We start from the raw sequence: 20498 nt of genomic DNA, 5'->3' as shown, positions 1-20498 counted from the left end.
TCATATGTGAGGCTAAAGCCAGAAAAACTGGTCTATCCAAATTGCCCCTGGTAGGAAAGGGAGAAATTCTGAAGAACACGAGAAAAGGTCTGCATTCTAACATGACATTTACTTGGGTCACATATTTACTGATTAAGGGAAACAGGCAAAGGTTTCTGGGTCTACACAGGAGATATGCTTAAAGTAAATAATATCTAATTATGTCTTCATGGCAAATTCTAACGTCCACTGGCTTAAAACGACCAGACGCTGCCTGGCTGATCACGCCGTTTCATGGGACAGCTTGCCATGCACTTACAGGACTGGGACCAATTAACAGGAAAACCGAGTTGACTTGAGAGGCAAAACTGTTATCAAAATGTTCCCACAAACAATTCCCACATCACATTCAGAGTACACTCATTCTTAACTTCAAGTGCAGTGGAAAGCGCAGGAGTTTCTGAGTTAGACAAACTTGTCTTCAATCGTGGCTCTGCCACTTAGTGGCTGATTGATTCTGGCAGGTTGCTCAATCTCCCAGAGCCTGTCTCCTCATCTATAAAATGGGACACTACTCCCAGGCTTACCGCTGATTAAATGAAAGGCATGTAAAACCCAAAGCACAGCTGCACACGGGAGGTGTTTCAAAAAGGTCAGCTCTCTTTTCAATCTCCACTTCTTTCAAAAATATTAACTACCTATCAAAAAAGGCCCCAAGATGAAATGACCTACTTAGGTCGGTTTTATTAGTTATGTAGCCATTTTTGTAACTTGCTCATCAGCATGCAATCAAAGAAAAACCAAAATCCTTGCAATCCACCCGGTATTAAAGCAGGGAGCTGTTCCTGATTAAGGAAGAGGTGCCAAGGCCTCCTCTCAGCTCCTGAAACTACTCTTTTATCATCATCAATAGCGTGGGCTCCAGCTCTGTGATCTTGGGCAAGTCACCAGGGCTCTCCAGCCCTCATCTCCTTGTGTGTAGAAAGAGGACACAAAGAGTTGCTGTGAGGTCTTATGTGAGACACTCCCTTGGCACAGTGCCTGGCACATGGTGAACAGAAAGCTTAGCTGCTTGCCACAGATTTAGAAAAATGAGACTCAACCCCCAACCAAACTAAGATTAGTGTTCTGACAGAGGCAAAAAGATGATGTGGAGGGACTTGATATGACGCTCACCCCTGGTTGCATTCTATGTATCTTGCAGCAAACTTCTCCATTAACCGATCAATCTTCTGGGCTTCCCCAGGTAGGCGGAAACCTTCTAGAAACGTCCGTAGGGCTGAGACAAACTCCTTTTCACAGAAGTCAAGTTGGTCCACGTAGGCATACATCACCTCCTTGTTGAACCTCATGCTGTCTCCCAGAAAATCACCTACCTGGGTCTAAAACATACACACCATACACACTTACTCACATCTAGAAATTGTTCAATATGATTGCACAGCAGAAGACATTTCAGTCAAAGGGGGAGGCAGAATGCCTCGGCTCTAAACACCCAGGAAAGGGGGACTGCTAGAAAGGCTAGGGGACTCCCTGAGCCTGCCCACCCACCCAGCCATTCCAGGTGCAGGTCGTCCTGCCACGAATGAAGGAAGATGTGGAGGAACAAGAGACGTAAACATGGAGAAATGACAGGGCACACTCAGGGGTAGGTTGGTTGCACACGGGCAGCCAGAGGAAGAGTTTCTAGCAGCCAAAGGACACTTCTAGCTCTGACACTGTCCCACCAAATAAATACAAAACAACCTGTTGGGTGGCTAGTTTATTCCTTTCATAGAGCTTTGTGCAACACCAGCCAAAGGGGAAGCAGGGCTGCTGTAAGCAGGGGTGTGGACAACAGCCACTGCACTCAGGGTCAGCCATTTCCAGGTTGATGCTGGTAAGACCTCAGAATCAGCTGAAAGAACCCACAGGCAAGTGCTCAACCCCGTCTTACAGAATCGAGGCGCTCTTCCTGGTGCAGGAATTGGGCAATGTCTTCAACTGATGTCCCCAGCATGCCCTGCTCCTGGAGAAACTGGATCCCTCTCTTGGGTTTCTTGTTGAACCTGTTTCAAGAAGAGATGGGACAAGGGTTGCTTATTTCAAAATCCGGAGGACAGAAAAAGCTGGCATTGAGGCAAGCTACAATAATGCCATGAACAAGCCATTACTTCTCAGCTAGGAAGGTCCTGCGTACCCAGGCAGCTTTTCTGAATTCCACCTTTCATTTCTGACCTGGCTACAGCAGAGACTGCTGGTTGTCACCCCACATCCACCTTCCCCTTCTCCAACACTATTCAAACCGTACATGTTTAGCTGGGCACACAAGTACCTGGAATAAAAATTCTCTTTCCCTGCCTCCCTTAAACAAAGTATGGCCACGTGACAAAGTTCTGGCCAGTGAGACACGAGCAGAAGTGGTGTGGGTACTTCTAGGAAAGATCCTTGAACAAAGACGACTTGTCTTTTTTGCCCTTCTCTTCTTCTTCCTCAGAATATGTGTGTGATGGTCAGTGCTCCAGAGTCATCTCAAACCATGAGGCAACACTGAAGACGAAAATTGTGTTAAGAATGGGGAAGCAGCAAGATAAAAGGAGCCTGGGTCTCTGGTGTCCATAAGAGCCACTATAAATAGCCCTAGACTGCCCACTTTGGGATTTCCTTTAATAGTTGATTAAGCAGTGCTATTCTGTATTTCCTGTTAAAGGCAGGCAAAGTGAACAAATGTATGAATTCAACTTTTTATCTACCAAGCTGCACACCGGAGAATGATATTCATATATGAGCACAAACTGTGGCAAGGGCTGTGCCAGAAGGACATGAATATGGTGCAAGAACAGAGTATAACTTGGGACTTGCTCAGATAGTGTGGTTACAAAAGGCCTCTTTGAGGAAGAGATGTTTTGCCAAGCCTGAAGGGTGAAAAAGACCCAAGAGTATTCCAAGCCGAGGCCCAAAGGTGCGAAGAGCCTTAGGTGTTCAAGGCACTGACATGCACCGTGGCACTCAGGAGTTCTGGCAGGAGATGAGGTCGGCGAGGGGGCTGTGATGAGGAAACGGGAAACCTAGAATGATTTTAGGCAGGGAGTGATAAGATCGATTTAAGTTTTTAAAGGATTACTTCAGCTGCTATGGGGAGAACAGACTGGGGGGGGATGCAGGGATAGTGGGAGTGGAAACAAGGAGATCAACACCTCCTTTCATAAATGAGTACTGTAACATCAACTTTTAAAACAGAGCTTACTAAGTTAACTAATCATTCAAAAGCTAGACAGGATATGAGATTGTGTGTTTGTATTTTTGTGTGTAAAAGACGGGAAAGAACACATTCAGATTTACCAATGACTGTCATGATGATGGCGTGGTTACAGGGGAGAATGTCCTTATTTTTCAAAGACGTAGGGGTGAAATATTATGATGGCTACAAATTACTTTCAACTGGTTCAGAAAAAAACATACACAGATAACACTAAGATGGCAAAAGTTTTTATGTTGAAATTTTTCATAGTATGTAACTGGGAAAAAATGTTACCAATGGTGATTTCCTGTAGGTAGTAATTTTATGAGTGTTTTTAACATTGTTGCTTTATAGTTTTCTGTATTTTCTAAACTGGTTTAATTTTTGTCATTAGAAAAAAAAAAAGAGCAGGCATCAACCACACAAAGCTATTAAATTTCTCCCTCTCTCTGTCTCTGTCTCACACACAGTCACTCACTGACTCTGCTTGGCTCAATCAGTTCGGCTGTTGGTGCCAGCACTGGCTTTTCTAACAGGCATTTCCCCTTAAGGAGTCAGTCCCCGGTTCCCAAGGAAGATGCGGCTTTGCCAGAGGCCCCAAGAGATTCAGCTGGAATAGCAGCCACACTCACAGCTCAATGCCATGTTCAATGATCTCTTTCTGTTGCTTGATGACCTCAAACTGCTCCGGATCATCCTGGACAGCCGTCTGGGTCCCCGAGGACACTGTGGACTCCATGGATGTCACACTGCTCCGCCTCGCCATGTCAAGGCCTTTCCCATCCCCCATTTCCTGATCTGTGGGCCTCTCCTGACCTGCAGCAACACAAAACCAAAGGAAACCAAATAAGCAGATGGGACATGGATGCGGCTGAGCTCAGGTCTGGCTTTGCAGTTCCTTCTCCCAGACCTGTAACAACGGAGTTTGTACTGTAAGCATCATAAGCACAAATCCTTGACATCACTCAGATACTTTACTTAAAAACTTACTTTTTTGTGGAACTTAATAAGCTAATGATAAAATTCACATGAAAGAATTAAAGTTCAAAAAACAGTCAAGACACTTAAAGAACAATGAAGAAGGAGGACCTGTGCTGGCAGGTATCAAAACTCCCTACAGAACTCCAGGCATCTGGAAGCCTGGTATCGGTGCAAGAACAGACAAATCAATAGAATAGAACAGAAAATTCAGAAACAGACTTAGGCACCTAAAGGAATTTAGTGCACCATACAGGTGGTGTTTCAAATCCGTGCGGGAAGGAGAGAGCACTAAGAAAATGCTGAAACAACTGGCTCTCTATTTGGAAAACTGAAGTCAGAGCACAACTCACACTATTCCCCCCAAATTTGGATGTATTAAAAAGCTGAGGCTTTCAAAAACTATAGGTATTTAGCAAACTAAAGTGTTTGGCTACTTCTAAGACAAGCAGACAACTAGCCTCAGACAACTTTCCCAACAGAGAGAAGGAAGCTGTTGTGAAGGGAGGTGGCAGGGGCAGCGCTGCTCTCTCACCGAGGCTGGTCTGGTGGTTGGGGTTCACATACAGGTCTTTGCTCCACTCCACCATGCACTTGAGGATGGACACAAGGCACTCTAGGCCTTTCTTCCTCAGACTGAGCTCCTAAAGGACAAAAGTGACACAGAGACTTCACTGATAAATCAAGTGCAGACATCTACAGGGCTCGTAGGGAATCCCATGAGGATTCCAGATAATCGCTGACATTCAGTGCTACGGAGTACAAAACCTAAGGAAAAGTTAGCAGGTGACAAGTATTACAAGCTCATCGCAAAAACCCTGAAAATCTTGGAAGGTATTCATTATAAACACCCCAGCAGCAAAAATATGGGATGTGTGTTTTCCTAAAACGAACAGTGTTACCTGGATTTTTAAAAGGAAGTTCTTATTCACTGCAAATATAATTTGAAAAAAAAACATTTAAAACACTTTCCGTTTTTTTAAATAACAGGGTCTTAACCAGTGACTTCCAAAAAGAGAAGAGAATCTTATATTATGCAACAAATGAGTGATTCTGGATACACTCTTATCCCCCAAACACCCACAAACGCATCCCATTTCAAGACCCACTCTACAAGTAAATAAAAATATTGATTTCTTAAATAAAAAATTAAATGCAAATTACAGATAATCTAAAGAAAAATGCAAGTATTTTAGATTTAAAACAACATCTAAGGTGGCAGAGACCTCTCTGTGAATGTAATGATAGCTATGGACCTTTTTCTAGGAAAAATGCCCATACACCGAAATTCTACACGTAATTCCAGGCGTCCCATGGCCCTTCTGATCAGTTCATTCAGACTGCAGGCTAAGGATCCTGTTCCCTTTGCAGGCTCTCTAAGGATGAGACAATCTCCTTTGCCTTTGCTGGAGCCTGGGATCCCGCTTTCACAGGATCTTTGGAAAGGTGCCTGAGAGTGAACTCGCTTCCTACATGTCTTAGTTCAAATGTCACCTTCTCAGGGAGACCACCTGCCAAGGACCCCATTAAAAATGACAACACCCCCACCTCCAGCACTCCTTCTCTATCGTCCCTGCCCCATTCTTCTCTGTAGCCCACTTCTTCACTGTTTGTGTAAGTGTGACCACATCAATTGTGCGCTCACACATGCATGTTTGTGCTTTATTCACTCTTGTATCCCCAGCACCATGGTGGTGCACAATAAACGTTTACCGAGATGCATGAACTTTAAATAGAAATGAGTGTTCTTGGTGTTTTTACCTGCAGAGGTGTCATTCCCAGCTCATGTCCACTTCTTCCCTGAGCGATTTTGGACAAATCATTTACGAGGCGCTCAAAAATGTTAGCAGCATTTAAATCACAGTCGTAGTTGACATAAATATCTACAACACACTGGGCATCTTGGAAAATAACACACAGATATTAGAAATTCTGATCTAACACAAATAGCAATTATGTTTTCTTATTAAATGAGATTCCTTTGTCAAAAATTCTTTCTAGTGAACTACAACTCAGGTGGACACGCCCCACTCAGGAAATGTACGTGTAAAGTACCAGGAAGTCAGGAGGCCCTCTTTCTAGGCCTGACTCAGGACCAAGTGAAATCTCAGCTCATTCCACCTCTCTAAGGCTCACTTTCGTCATAAAAAAAGGGATAACAATTGCCCAATCCACCTCTTAAAGTTGTGTAACTCTTGAGAAATTACATTTGATGACAGACAGGTGGAATGCTTGGTTTACAGTCACATAATTGTACAGTGTTAAGGGAAATACAAATTTATCGCAGCATCCAATCAAGAGATTAGGGGGTTTCCCAGGTTGTGGGACTTTCAGGGCTAACACCAGAAAGTCCCGGGCAAACCAGATGGAGTTAATCATCCTCCAAAGGAGGAGACACAGTGGGCAGGACTAGTCCTTAGGTCAGCTTTTGCCTTTAAGGTAATGGTTTTTCCAGCACTTCATTAAAACTCTAAAAACAGGAGTTAAAGATCGTAATCTGGACTTTGGAAGAAGAAAGCATCAAAAGCCCCCTCGGGGTAAAAGTACCTGCACAGATCCTTGTCAGGGTCTGAATGACCATCCACCTGTGCTCAAAAGAACTTGTGGATGTTTCTAAAATGTTCAGGAAAATCTCTTTGAAAAAGACCTACATGACACGAAGACAAAGGAGGACACCAATTAATAGCCAGTTTAAATTGAGCTCAAAAACCCGAAGGCCTGGGGCCGGGCCCCGTGCCCAAGTGGTTAAGTTCGCTGCTCCACTTCAGCAGCTCAGGGTTTCGCCAGTGGAAATCCTGGGCGCGGACATGGCACCACTCATCAGGCCACACTGAGGCGGCATCCCACATGCCACAACTCGAAGGACCCACAACTAAAAATACACAACTATGTACCAGGGGGCTTTGGGGAGAAAAAGGAAAAAAATAAAATCTTAAAAAAAAAAAAACAACCCAAAAGCCTTTTGAGGACAGGCAGAGCCTCTGAGTGAAGAAGCTGGGTAGGACAAGAGTCAGGCACAGGCTGCTGCAGGGCATCGGCACCCTGGCCTCAAGTGGGCACAGCGAGCAGGGCAGGACCATGGTGAGCTGGAGAACATGGGCGCATTAGAGGGAGCAGCTGCTCCTGAGCAACAGGGAAGAGGTGCCACGAGGAAACGCATGACCGCTGTGATTTTTCGAGAGAAACTAGAAATCTGGATTTTCACGTAGAATCTGATTTCTCAATCCGGCAACTAATTCAAGTTATTTCAAACAATGTATAGGCTGAACAAACATGTTTGGGTCCAGGACACAGACCACACGATTTAAACCTTTGGTTAAACTGAAGGGCACAGAAGATTGAGGGGCAGAAACTTTTTATGAAAAGACATTCTCTCACTCGTTCAAAAAGTTCTTCTTTGGGGTTCCAGCATAACTCTAGCTCCTGGTGACTATGCTACCAGCAGTTAACTCACCCGGTGTAAGTATCATCAAATAAAAAAAAATCAACGTGGAGTCCGTACCTCTATCTGCATTTTCAAGTGCATTTTAAAGTTTGAAAGAAGCGTCAGGAAAATGGCGAGAGAGAGCTCAAAGACGTCAGGCACCGAAGAGACGCCGTTTTTGGACAACGCCACACAGAGATACTGTTTGATCGCGCTGATGAACATCTCGTGAGTCCGGAAGACTGGGCCAGCGTTCTGCAACACGGAGAGGAGCAGCTGCAGGGAAACCACCTTGGAACGCAGCTCATGCGATCTGGCAGAGAAAATGAACAACAAGGACAGCTCTAAAAGATGCAATTTTAAAAAGCACGTTTCTTAAGAAGGCCAGTCTCCTCTACCAGTGAGCAGAATTTTCTGAGGAGCCAATGAATTAAGAATTGGCAACAGCACCTAAATATCAAGAGAATGAGGGCAAACGGCATGAGGTGGGTCGTCTGGGAACCTGCAGGCCCTGTGAGAACAAGAGCAGCCAATTCCTATTCTTTTGTCTTTCTTTCTTTCTTTTTTTGCTGAGGAAGATTGGCCCTGAGCTAACATCTGTGTCAATCTTCCTCTATTTTGTATGTGGGATGCCACCACAGCATGGCTTGATGAACAGTGTGTAGGTCCACGCCTAGGATGTGAACCTGCGAACCCCAGGCCACCAAAGCGGAGCGTGTGAACTTAACCACTACACCACCAGGTGGGCCTAACAATTCCTATTCTTTTTGTCTCTCTCTCTGCCATAAAGTAGAGAATACAGCAGGAGCAAAATAAGTGTAAACAGACTCTGGAAAGGTGGTTCTGCAACTAACCTAACAGAACTAATTACTTTACATCATTTGTGTGAGACTATGACATCAGTACCACTCAACCTTCACAGACAATGAAAACAGTGCACTTTCTCTGCCTGCCTCGTGCTCCCCACCCTCGCCCACAGAGACACAAAGAAAGGGAAATTTTCATGAACCATTTCCCTAATGGTCATCCTATTCTTAATACCAGAGTTGAGGGTTATTATTAGTGACTAATAATAATAATAACAGTGACTATAAAACTTTTATAAAGTACAAGGGCCTGTGCTCGGGACGTCATTATATCATTTCATTTAAATGGCCGTGTAAAGTGATTTTCCATATTCCCATTTTTCAGACGAGGTTCGGTAACTCACACGGCCATGGAGCTGGTCTCGAGTGAGCCAGTCCTGAATGCAGGTCTCTCTGGCTCCAGAACCTCTGCTCTGACACCTGCAGCACTGTGATCCCTGCCGTAGTTTGTGCACTATGTAGGAAGATTTGGCTTCTCTAGGTCGAGTCTGGGGCTTCAGCCTGTATCCATGAAGCAGGGGTTTCCAACCAGGGCAGGGCACTGAGGTTTGCGTGCGCCTTGCCCCTGCCTACCCCTCATCAGGAGACTAAATTCATCAGTCAGTAAAAACAGGGTATGTGTTCAATATAATGATTATTTTTAGCATATAAACCAAGAAAAACAAAACTGGGCAAAATCTTGGTTGATGGGGACAGAGAAATAATTCATTATGAAAGGACTGTAGACACTGCATGAGTGTGAAAAGCTAAGACCATCCTGTAAATTCCTGCATTCACACCAACCAGGGGACAAGGCACTCAGGTTTCTTGGACCCACAAGATCCACCTGGATCATTTGGATTTTATAAATGGCCAAGAACTGTGGTCTGCTTACTTTGGATCTGGGGGGCCTTCACCAAGGGGTTTCATGGACAGTTTGCAAAGGGAGCGAAACACGAGGAAGGCATCCTTCTGCAGAATGTGAGAGAACCTAGCAGTCACTTGATGTCCTTGTGAATCTGATTCCTAAGATTAGAAACGAGAGAAAAATCAAACAGTTAAAACAAAAGGATAATTCTTCAAAGACAAGAAATGTAATTATCTCATGGAAATTTAAGCTCTTTTATTTATCCAACGGGGAAGTGAGGGATGTCGGGGAAGGGACCATAAGTCAACAGGAGCTATGGGGGAGCCATTACGGCAATTCTAAAACTTTGTTCTTGTCCTTCAAAAAGTGGGTATAGATGGCTTAAAATGATAAATGGGCACATGCTAAACCACAGAAAAACTAAACCATGTGGCGGGCCCCATGGCCTAGTGGTTAAGTTGGGTGCATTCCACCTCAGCAGCCTGGGTTCAGTTCCCAGGCGTGGACCTGTACCACTTGTTGGTGGCCATACCGTGGTGGCACAGAGGAAGACTGGCAGAGATGTAGCTCAGGGCAAATCTTCCTCAGGAAAGAAAAAAAACCCACTAAACTCAAACAAATATAGGTAATTATTTATATTAGTTTATAAAAAAGGATTTCTTTTTTTTTTCTTTAAGATTTTATTTTTCCTTTTTCTCCCCAAAGCCCCCTGGTACATGGTTGTATACTTTTAGTTGTGGGTCCTTCTAGTTGTGGTATGTGGGATGCCACTTCAGAATGGCTTGACGAGCGGTGCATGTCCGCGCCCAGGATCCGAACTGGCAAAACCCTGGGCTGCCAAAGCAGAGCGTGTGAACTTAACCACTTGGCCACAGGGCCAGTCCCAAAAAAGGATTTCTAAGAACACTACTGCAGGACAGATGAGGAAAAAATAGTAAGCATTTTAAAATAAACTTCATTATTTTATTTTATTATTAACTAAAAAAGTAAGCTACATTTAAAAGTTAAAACATAAATATTTGTAACATACAGCAAGGATTAACATCCTCAACATACAAAAAGTTCTTATAATTCATTACAGAAATATGGAAACCCTCCTCCCAAATTAAACACAGGCAAAAAACATGAATAAGCAATTCACCAAGAAATGCAAATAACAGATAAAGCTAAATAACATACTACTAATTTTTAAAGCAGGATTGTTTTCCATCAGACTAGCACAGATGTGAATGAGCACTACTGCCCCGTTTTAATGAGGGAATGGGAAAATGAGTAGTGACAGCCTACAGGCGGGCAGAATTTGAGCATTACCTTCTCTGAGACTAACTTGATGCTAAGGAACAAAGGTTTTAAAGCTTCCAACTCTTGACCCAGCAATACCACTTGTAGGAATTTATCCTAAAGAAAGAATTAAGGACGTGCACAAGATTTATCTACATAGATGTTCATTACAGAACTGTTTCCTGTGATAAAACTGAACCAACCTAAAAACTTAATAGGGAATTGGTTAAACAGATTATGGTAATCCATATGACAGAATTTTACATGGCCATAAAAAAACTAGTTAGATCTGGATGTGCAGCTGTCCATGAACAGTGAAGAAAGCAAGCTGCAGCCTAGTACAAAGACACGAGTCCCTCGTAAGGATTTAAGTACGTCCTTATGAATGCCCTCTTAATGGGGACTGCTGCAGACTGAATGTCTGTGTCCCCCACAAATCTGTATGTTGAAACCTAATCCCTACTGTGATGATATTTGGAAGTGGTGTCTTGGGAGGTGAGCAAGTCCGGAGGGTGAAGCGCTCACGAGCGGGGTTAGCGTCCTTCTTGAAGAGCTCTCTGCCAGGGGAGAAGCCAGCCGTCTACAAACCAAGAAGCAGGCCCTCAGCAGACACCGAAACTGCTCGTACCTCCATCTTAGACTCCCAGCCTGTGAGAAATTTCTGTCGTCTTTAAGCCACTTAGTCTGCGGGTTTCTGTTACAGCAGCCCACACAGACTAAGACAGAGGCAAAACTCAGTTCTTGGGAGAAGAATCTTATTTATGGATAAAGCACATACATATGTACAGAATATAGAAAAATATCCAGTTTATCAGTAGCTGTAAAATTTCACGAAGGGAGGTGCTGATTAGGAAAAAGACAAATATAAAAAGGTTCCTGGAGGGGGTGATAATGAAAAAGGTTGAGAAACACTGGTGAAAAGGTACAGACATGGGATGTTAATATCATATTTCTTCCTGTTTTGAATGTTCATATACAGCATTTTCAAGAGAACAACAAAGCTATTTAAAAAAAAGTAATGTGGCAGACATATCTAAGGACCTGAAAGGATGTTTATAATATACATTAAGGTTAAAAAGCAGATTACAAAACAGCATGTATACTGTGTCATTACATGTAAGTGGAAAAAATATGGGAGGGTGAGAAAAATCTAGAAGGATGTAAGTAAAATGTTAACAAGAGTGATCTCTGGTTTAGAGGATTACAGATAAATTTATTTCCCTGTTTCCTTCTCTATACTTTCTCATTTTTCTGTAATGGATGTATATTATTTTGAGAGAGACGAAAAAGGGCAGGAAATCTAAGTTTTTAAAAGCCTGAATAAACAGGGTTTAATATCAGTGTTATATACAACCAACTTTAGCACATTCCAATGAAACCTACTAACATAAAGAATATCAGGCCAGGACTGGGTGATGAATTACTGAATGGGGCTTGCTGGTTTCCACTTGCTTCTTCTGAAAGAGACTTAATTCTGAATCTTCTAAAAAAGTAAAAACTGAAACAAGTCTGTGGGGGAGGATCACCAACATACCAGATTATCCGCCGACGACAAGGACTGTCTGTCGTCCGCTATGCCGTTGGTCTGTGAGTTCTCGTCTGCTGCTGGGGGAATGGCACATTCCTGGCAGCCCAGTTCGCCTAGGACTCTCTCGGGTTCTGTCAGACGGTACTTTTGTGCTGCTTCTTAAAATATAAGCACAAAAGTCATGGCCAAATTTATCCTAAAAGGCTACCTGACACCAGGGAGAAGTTACTCATAACCCTCCAGCTACTGCTTTTCCCCCTTCCCCTGCACCACCGCTCTCTGACTGACATAACAGTGAGAAAGGATTGACCAAAGAGGCCCTGAGGCTTTCCAAGTGTCTACTACCCACAGCCCCACCACCAGGGGGCTTCATTCATACTGTGTCCATGACAATGGTGCCTCCAGAATTGTGCAATACAGCAGTCCTGCCCACCCCCATCCACTTCCGAAAAGGATGAGAAACAGCTAAACATGAAAAGCACAGATTTTTTTAAAAGGGCTATTAATAGAGGGATTAGAGAAGAAGAGCCATGTAAATGAAGAGTTTTGACAGTTACGACAAAAAACTTCAGTCACAGGAAAAAAAATGTAGAACTGAGCTTCCTGGCAGTCATGTGAAAAAGGGAAAGACAAAGAATTAGATAGATTTCATCATTTAATGAAAGAAAGCATATCTGATGATTAGCAGAACAGCTGAAATCTATGAAGAATTCACCATCTGGATCTTTATATATATAAGGGAAACCAAACAACTTAATAAGCATGATCTTCAATAATGGTTTTACAAAGCATATATTCATTCAACAAATATTTAGCAGGTACCTATTATGTGCCAAGCTCTGTGTAAGGGGCTGTGGGATACAGAAGTGAACAAGACAGACAGTGCTCATTGTGTAAGGACTTCTTGTATTGACCCCAGGAAAAATTCCAAGGGTATGAACTAAAATTATTCTATTTTAAAGACATTTCTACATGGAGTTAAATAATGAAATCTATGCACATTGCTTGGTGATTAATAAAGGATAAGGCTTAGAGCAGTGGGTCAAACTTCTTTGACCGTGACCCTCAGTAAGAAATACATTTTAAAGCTCATGACCCAGTACAAATGTGTACACACAAATAACTGAAATGCATGTTTCATGAAACAATGCTTAACTTTACTATAAGCAATGCATTCAGTTTGTATTTTTTTTCATTTTATTCTCTTTCATTTAAAAAATGCTGACTGCAACCCACTAAGTTATTGATTTATTGACCTATTAATGGTTTACTGGCACTGGAACCGAATGTTCAAGACACAGTCATTGACCTGAGATTTTGGGCAAGAACAAAGAAAAACTCATCCAGCAGTCATTCTGAACTATACAAGTTTAATTCCACTGAAACCACAGCAAAAAAAGTGATGGAGTTAGGGAGGAAGTCTAACAAAATGAACGAAGCTTCCCTGTGCGTCTGATTCCTGCTGACGTGGGGACTGTCCCCTCAACACCTCAATGGCTAGCCATGAAAATTCAGCAGCAGTGGACACCACCTCAGGGCTCACAGCCCAGTGCTGGGAAAGCCCGGATGTGTCTCCCTGTGGAGCACCCAACTCTACTCTCCACGTGGAGCATCCAACTCTAATCTCCACGTGGAGCATCCAACTCTAATCTCCACGTGGAGTACCCAACTCTAACACTGTCAGACTATGCTTCTTGATCCCAGTCCAAATGAGAATAAAATCAATCCCTAGAAACAAGTAATTTTTGAATTCCCTGTGAAAGAAGGGCAGACTCAGCTTCCACGAGTTCACTGGCGGTGGGCACTCCACCACTAAAACACCTGGCGCAGGATTTTTTTGGAGAACGAGTTGGAGGAAAGGCTGGGTTCTTGGTTCTTACCTTTAATGGCAGATGTGACCACATCTTCTAAGACCTCCTTCACCACCTCCTGAGCTCCATCATCAGTCCCTACACACACCCAAATACACAAAGACAAACACATACATGTGGGCATTTCCAGGGAAACACAGGAAAGCGGAGAAGGAGACTATGTCAACGTTCTCTAGAGTCACACTTCAGAAGGCAAAGGGTGCACATAAGCACAGCCCAAAGCCGAATCTGACTGTGCCAACAGAGACAAGTCCTGTGCAATCGGGAAACTCTCAGGCAGCATCTGCTATGACTTCAAGCTTCCCTTTGCGGAACCCGAAAATCCCTCTGACTTCTACACTTTTTCTTCCTAAGTCACAGCTGCTCAGCCCAGGGCCCACCACCCCCAAGTTGGAGGCAGGAGCTGAATTTTATCCAGCTACGGTTCCTGGCAGAAGAAAAGATGGAGCTTTCTCTTGTGCCTTCACTGCGGGGACCATGGAGCCTTGCTAAGTGACGTGCCTTCTGCTCCTTCGATTTCCCCACAAACTTAGCAGGAGATTTCTACTGGGACAGTTGAGCATTTACTAAATTTTAAATTCAATTATCCTGTAAAATGTTAACTGTTTAAGTGGAAGAGGTTCAGAACCAGTTGTTTTGGTACAAAATTAGTTCTGGGAGAACTTACTGAAACAGCCCTCGACTAGATTTTTGGAAGTAAACATTACTGATTTATAAAATGTCACATTGACCAAAAAGGCCATCACATTAAATAAACAAAACCAAAATAACCGTTTAACTTCTTCCCTCGTGAGGCTTTCCCACCCAGCTACTCTTTGGTGAGCTCCGTGCTCGGCCCGCAGGTCTTGCAGAGCAGCACAAAGCATCTGCATCCCCCCGGCACTTGGCCCTCTATAACAGCTTATCTATTTAGCCCTCTACAAGCTTTACTGAGATATAACCGACAAATAAAACTGCCATAATGACTTAAATGGGTGAGTAAATTTACGTGGAAAATACTGATGTTACATGCTTTTCTTAGAGGGCGAAAAAGAACTTGAATGGCAGTTAGAAAAGTCCGCAGCCACAGTCACAATCTCCTGAGCCTCTTTCTTCATCTAGATAAGACCATTTAGACGAGACGGGTGTTACCCATACTTCAGTCATAATTTCCGCCATTTTCACACACCACTTATTATGTATATAGTCATGCGCCACATAAGGACATTTCAGTCAATGGCGGACCGCATATATAATGGTGGTCCCTAAGATGAGTACCCTATAGCCTGGGTGTGTAGTAGGCTATTCCACCTAGGTTTGCATAAGTACACTCTATGATGTTCGCACAACGAAGAAATCACCTGATGATGTATTTCTCAGAATGCATCCCCATCATTAAGCAACATGTGACTGTATTACATATACATAATGGTGCTCACCTTAAGCAATAATAATCACAAAATCACAGGCTTCATATGCTAAGGATATTTTCTGAATGCATGTTAAAATAAATGTGTAACTATTAAAATAAAAACCGTTCACCTGAGCCACCTAAAATGATCTCATCGGCACCATGATTTGGTAAACACATGACTAGATATTCCAAGTTCCCTTCCAGTTCCAACCTTCCCTGATACTATGACTTAATCAAATTATGGTGACAGTTTCTAATCTCTATCGTACATTCCAAAGTCCTGTGTACACACTCAACACCCAAGAAACATCAGCTTGCTGAATACATTTCATCAGAGGAGTGGCAGGCTCAGTGCGCTCGTTAGACCTGAGGCTGGGAAGTGGTGGCCGCTCAGTGCGTCTGGTCTGCAGGTTGCGTTGCTGCCCATGCACTGCTCCCCCACCCAGCTTTACTGAGGTACAAGTGATGATTAAAAATTGTACATATTTAAGGTGTTGAACTTGATTTAAGCACACACGGTGAAATAATCACTGTAATCAAGCTAGTTAACATATCCATCACCTCATATAGTTATTTTCTTTCTTTTTTTGTGGTGAGAACACTTAAGATCTACACTCAGCAAATTTCAAGTATAACACAGTATTCTTAACTATAGTCACATTGTTGTACATTAGATCTCCAGAACTTTTTCATTTTGCATAACTGAAACTTTGTACCCCTTGACCAGTATCATCCCACTTCCCCAACCACCAGTCTGCTTTCTGTCTCTATGAATCTAACCACTCTAGGTACTTCATATAAGTGGAATCAAGGAGGATTTGTCTTTTTGTGACTGGCTTACTTCACTTAACACAATGTCCTCCAGGTCATTGTTGTTGTTGCAAAGGGTACGATTTTCTTCTTCTTCTTTTTTGAGGAAGATTAGCCCTGAGCTAACATCCATCACCAATCCTCCTCTTTTTGCTGAGGAAGATTGGCCCTGAGAGAACATCTGTGCCCATCTTCCTCTATTTCAACTGTGGGATGCCTGCCACAGCATGGCTTGATAACCAGTGATCTGCGCTGGGATCCAAACTGGTGAATCCTGGGCCACCAAAGCAGACCACACAAACTTAACTGCTATGCCACTGGGCCGGCCCCAGGATGTTCTTCTTTTTTTTAAGGTGTAATATTCCATTGTACGTATATACCATATTTTCTTCACCCATTCATCCATCGATGGATATTTAGGCTGTTTCCTCTATCTCTGCTATTGTGAATAATGCTGAAATGAACGGGAGTGCAGATATCTCTTCCAGATCCTGATTCCACGTCCTTTGGACGTATACCCAGGAAAAGGACTGCTGAATCATAAAGCAGTTCTATTTTTAATTTTTTGAGGAACTTCCGTATTGTTTTCCATAACCAATTTACATTCCCACCAGCAGGGTACAGGGTTCTCTTTTCTCCACATCCTTGCCAATACTTACTATCGTTCACTTTTCTGAATAATAGTCATTCTAACAGGTGTGACATGCTATCTCATTGTGGTTTTGATTTGCATTTCTCTGAGGATTAGTGAAGTTGAACACCTTTTCAAATATCTGTCGACCATCTGTATGCCTTTTTCTTTTAAATGATCATAGAATTTTTTTAATTAAAAAGGAAGGAAATTCTGACACATGCAACAACATGGATGAACCCAGAGGACATTATGCTAAACGAAATAAACCAGTCACAAGAGGACAAATACTGTATGATTCTACTTACACGAGGTACCTAGAGTAGTCAAATCCGTAGAGACACAAAGTAGAAGAGAGATTGCCAGGGGCTGGAGGGAGGGGAAACGGGAGTTGCTGTTTAACGGGTACAGAGTTTCAGTTTTGCAAGACAAAAAGAGTTCTGGAAATTGTTTGCACAGCAGTGTGAATGCACTTAACACACTGAACTGTATACTTAAAAAGGGTTTAGATGCTAAGTTTTATGTATATTTTATCACAACTAAAAACAAAAATAGGGGCCAGCCCAGCGGTGCAGTGGTTAAGTTCGCATGTTTCGCTTCGGCGGCCCGGGGTTCACCGGTTCAGATCCCGGGTGTGGACAGGGCACTGCTTGGCAAGCCATGCTGTGGCAGGCATCCCACATATAAAGTAGAGGAAGATAGGCACGGAAGTTAGCTCAGGGCCAGTCTTCCTCAGCAAAAAGAGGAGGATTGACAGCAGATGTTAGCTCAGGGCTAATCTTCCTCAAGAAAAAAAAAGAAAGAAAGAAAACAGTGGTGAGAGAAGAAAAGATAGAAAGATACTCCATAAATTCTGGTGTGACCTAAAGCCATCAATTTTGAAATCAATGGGATGAACCATCTCAGAGACTTTTTGAAATTCCCAGCTTGCTCCTGTGCTGCACGCATCAATAGCCTTTAAGAAGCAGGGCAGTTCGGGACTGAACCAGCTAGCTATCAGACAGGGAGAGATACTGATAAAGGCAAGCGAAAGTACTGGAACTCTCATCCTCTTTGAAACATCCATAGGCTTCCATGACCTGGGCTATGTCATAGGGAATGGAGGACAAAGCAGGAGCTGTGGCCACCAGCCCATCCAGCTCAGAGTCACGCTGTGGGGAAGTCCCGTCTGGGTTAGCAAAGCAGTCTTCTGAATAGTCAGTTAGAGGTGTGCTCTGGGGGTCTGAAACTCTGGGGAGAAGAGGGCCTCTGTCGGCAAGGTCTCTAGGGGCTGTAGCTCTCTTCCTCTTGGCTGGGCAGGCGCGGGCTGGAAGCCCTTCCTGCTCTTTCCACTCACTCTTTCTCCATTTAACTCAGCGGTTCTTAAACCAAACCTTCACTACACTGTATTGTAAATGGATTTTTGATGCCAGTGACTCCTGGGTGACATAATCTGGAAACTGAGTCAAACTAAACAGCGCTTCCAGCTCTACCTTCTGATCAGGGGTGAATGAGGTACGCTCTTGGCTTCTCTTCGGTTTGTCTGGTAGTGTGGCTGCCATTGCTGCTTGGCGGTTAAGCAGCCTTTCTGTAGGCATCCAGTTGTCCTCATGTGTTCTCTGGTGAAAACAATTCCCGTTGTAGCAGGTAGATGGGATATTCACTGGAGGCCAGATGGCTGATGGCATGGTTGCATCTTGGATTTCCACAGGCTGGGAAATGCCTCTAACATAAGAGTTTCCAAAATACGGTACATCCATTCTAACGTGTTGTAGGCCACCAGACAGTGAAGAATGAAGAAAACTCATATTGGGACGGAGTGTCCTAAGACAGGATTATACAAACCCAGATGGCGTAGCCTACTGGACAGCCAGGCTAGATGACCCTAGGCTTATGGGTCCATCGTCATATATGCAGTCCATCTGTGGTTAACAGATTGAGTCACAGGATAACTCAATGCCAAGTGGGATCCTGGATTTGGTCCTGACGCACAGACTCTGCAGTCTCAGATTCCTCTTCTGCCTGTATGCCTTTTGAGGAATGTCTACTGAGGTCCTTTGACTATTTTTCAATGGGGTTATTGTTTTTTTTTGCTATTGAGCTGTATGAGTTTCTTATATATTTTGGATATTAACTCCCTTATCAGGGATAAGGATATCCTTATCATTATATGGTTTGCAAATATTTTCTCCCATTCTATAGGTTGCATTTTTACCCTGCTGATTGTTTCTTTTGCTGTAGCTATGCACTGTTTTTTAAGACGGCTGAATTAGCTGCAAACATGTAAAAACTGGGAGACATCATAAAAATCCAGATCTGGCTTCTATTAAAAAAAAAAAAGACTATCTGGCAACACTGGGCCACAACTGGCTGGAACCAGGAGCAGCTGCCCTCTTTATCCAGGGCACCAACTCTACAGATATCCTGTTGTCTCAGTCCTCACCACTCCCAACTGTCTCTCCTCTGCGGAGGCCAAGTGCCAGTCGCCATCACACGTGGACAAGTGTTGTTAAAGTACAGTGAGGAGAAAAGCACTATGTGTCTAGTAACACCTTTCTGTCAAGAGTAGGAAAAATGGAAGAATGACAGGGAAGGGTCTTTTAAGAACAGCAGAGAGAAAATGTTCCTTTGTGGAAGTGACTTCAGCACACTGATTAAAAGTGAGGGCTCTGGAGCCAGCGTGCCTGGTTCAGGTCCCTGCTCTGCCACTTCCCAGTGTGAATACTCAAGTTACTTAACCTCTCAAGCCTCAGTTCCCTCAACGGTAAACTAAGATGATTACAACATCACTTCCCTCATAGGGCCTTGTGAGAACTCAATGAGATAATAAACATGAAGTGTTGAAGACAGTGCCTGAAAAGAGTGAGCACTCAAACAATGTTTCTTAGGCCTGTGTGTTTCATATGTAGTGTCACTCTGTTAAGACATTCGCGATGTCCTCATGACAGAAGCCTGCTCATTTCTGTCATCTGCCTGGCCCTGGAGACTAAGTCAATATTGAAATTTCCCAGCTAACAATATTGAGAGAAGTTTCAGTTAAAGCCTCCATTATCTTTCATTCTGAAGGAGAAAAATAAAATCTCCATTTCAACGTGGATCTCCTCTTCTCACTGCAGCTTCCCCATTTAAACAGCATCAGGATCATGATTTTTTGGAGGGATAAGAGTGTGTAACTCATTCTCCTTGACAGGCTAGATCCGCAATAGCATTCGTGCACAATCGAAATAGTCTCAGGCCAGGAGGGGCGGGAGAGTCGGGAAGGCCTAAGTCCAGCAGAAAGTGCCCGCAGAGGGAGCTGCTGCTGAGGAATCCCGATGGAGGCCCAGCAGCAGCAGGACTCCACACGGTAACCCTGGAGCGCTTCCCCTGCTGACGCGACAGCCTGGGGTAGGTCTCAGAAGAGGCCTTTCTGGGTGTTATAATAACCACTGAGAAGACTGCAGTGTTTAAGTTTCAAGCACGCTATGAAAATGTTAGACAAATCAAATCAAATCAAATCCTTGCAAGATTCAAAGAGTATACTTAAGAAACATTGGTTTTGCCGGTTCCCTGGGTTGCTCAGCAGTCACCACCTGGCCATTACAGACTAGCACCAGATCCTACCTGTTTCACAGACTCTGTCCCCAAGAAAAATATGAAGGTCATCTTGAACAGGTTCAGATAGGAGAAACCTTTGCTGCCATGCCCTCCC

The 20498-nt window shown here is 43.5% G+C and overlaps 1 protein-coding gene across 3 annotated transcripts in view; it reads right to left on the bottom strand.

The window, feature by feature from the left end:
• Window positions 1-20498, bottom strand: part of ARFGEF2 (ADP ribosylation factor guanine nucleotide exchange factor 2) — a 104945-nt gene that overhangs the window by 55822 nt on the left and 28625 nt on the right. Inside the window, exons 7-16 of one of the 3 annotated variants that reach the window (XM_046678430.1) lie at window positions 14004-14072; window positions 12130-12278; window positions 9342-9472; window positions 7680-7914; window positions 6725-6824; window positions 5939-6078; window positions 4713-4821; window positions 3832-4015; window positions 1916-2027; window positions 1156-1361 (exon numbers count right to left, since the gene is read on the bottom strand). In XM_046678430.1, coding sequence (XP_046534386.1) covers window positions 1156-1361; window positions 1916-2027; window positions 3832-4015; window positions 4713-4821; window positions 5939-6078; window positions 6725-6824; window positions 7680-7914; window positions 9342-9472; window positions 12130-12278; window positions 14004-14072 — 1435 coding nt within the window. Of the gene's footprint in view, window positions 1-1155; window positions 1362-1915; window positions 2028-3831; window positions 4016-4712; window positions 4822-5938; window positions 6079-6724; window positions 6825-7679; window positions 7915-9341; window positions 9473-12129; window positions 12282-14003; window positions 14073-20498 lie in introns of all 3 variants that reach the window. The other 2 variants (XM_046678429.1, XM_046678431.1) reach the window with 2 other exon arrangements.

Source organism: Equus quagga, chromosome 12, assembly GCF_021613505.1.
Source record: "Equus quagga isolate Etosha38 chromosome 12, UCLA_HA_Equagga_1.0, whole genome shotgun sequence".
Classification (NCBI taxonomy): domain Eukaryota; kingdom Metazoa; phylum Chordata; class Mammalia; order Perissodactyla; family Equidae; genus Equus; species Equus quagga.
The sequence above is the reverse complement of the archived record's forward strand: the minus strand, read 5'-3'. Positions and strand labels throughout refer to the sequence as shown.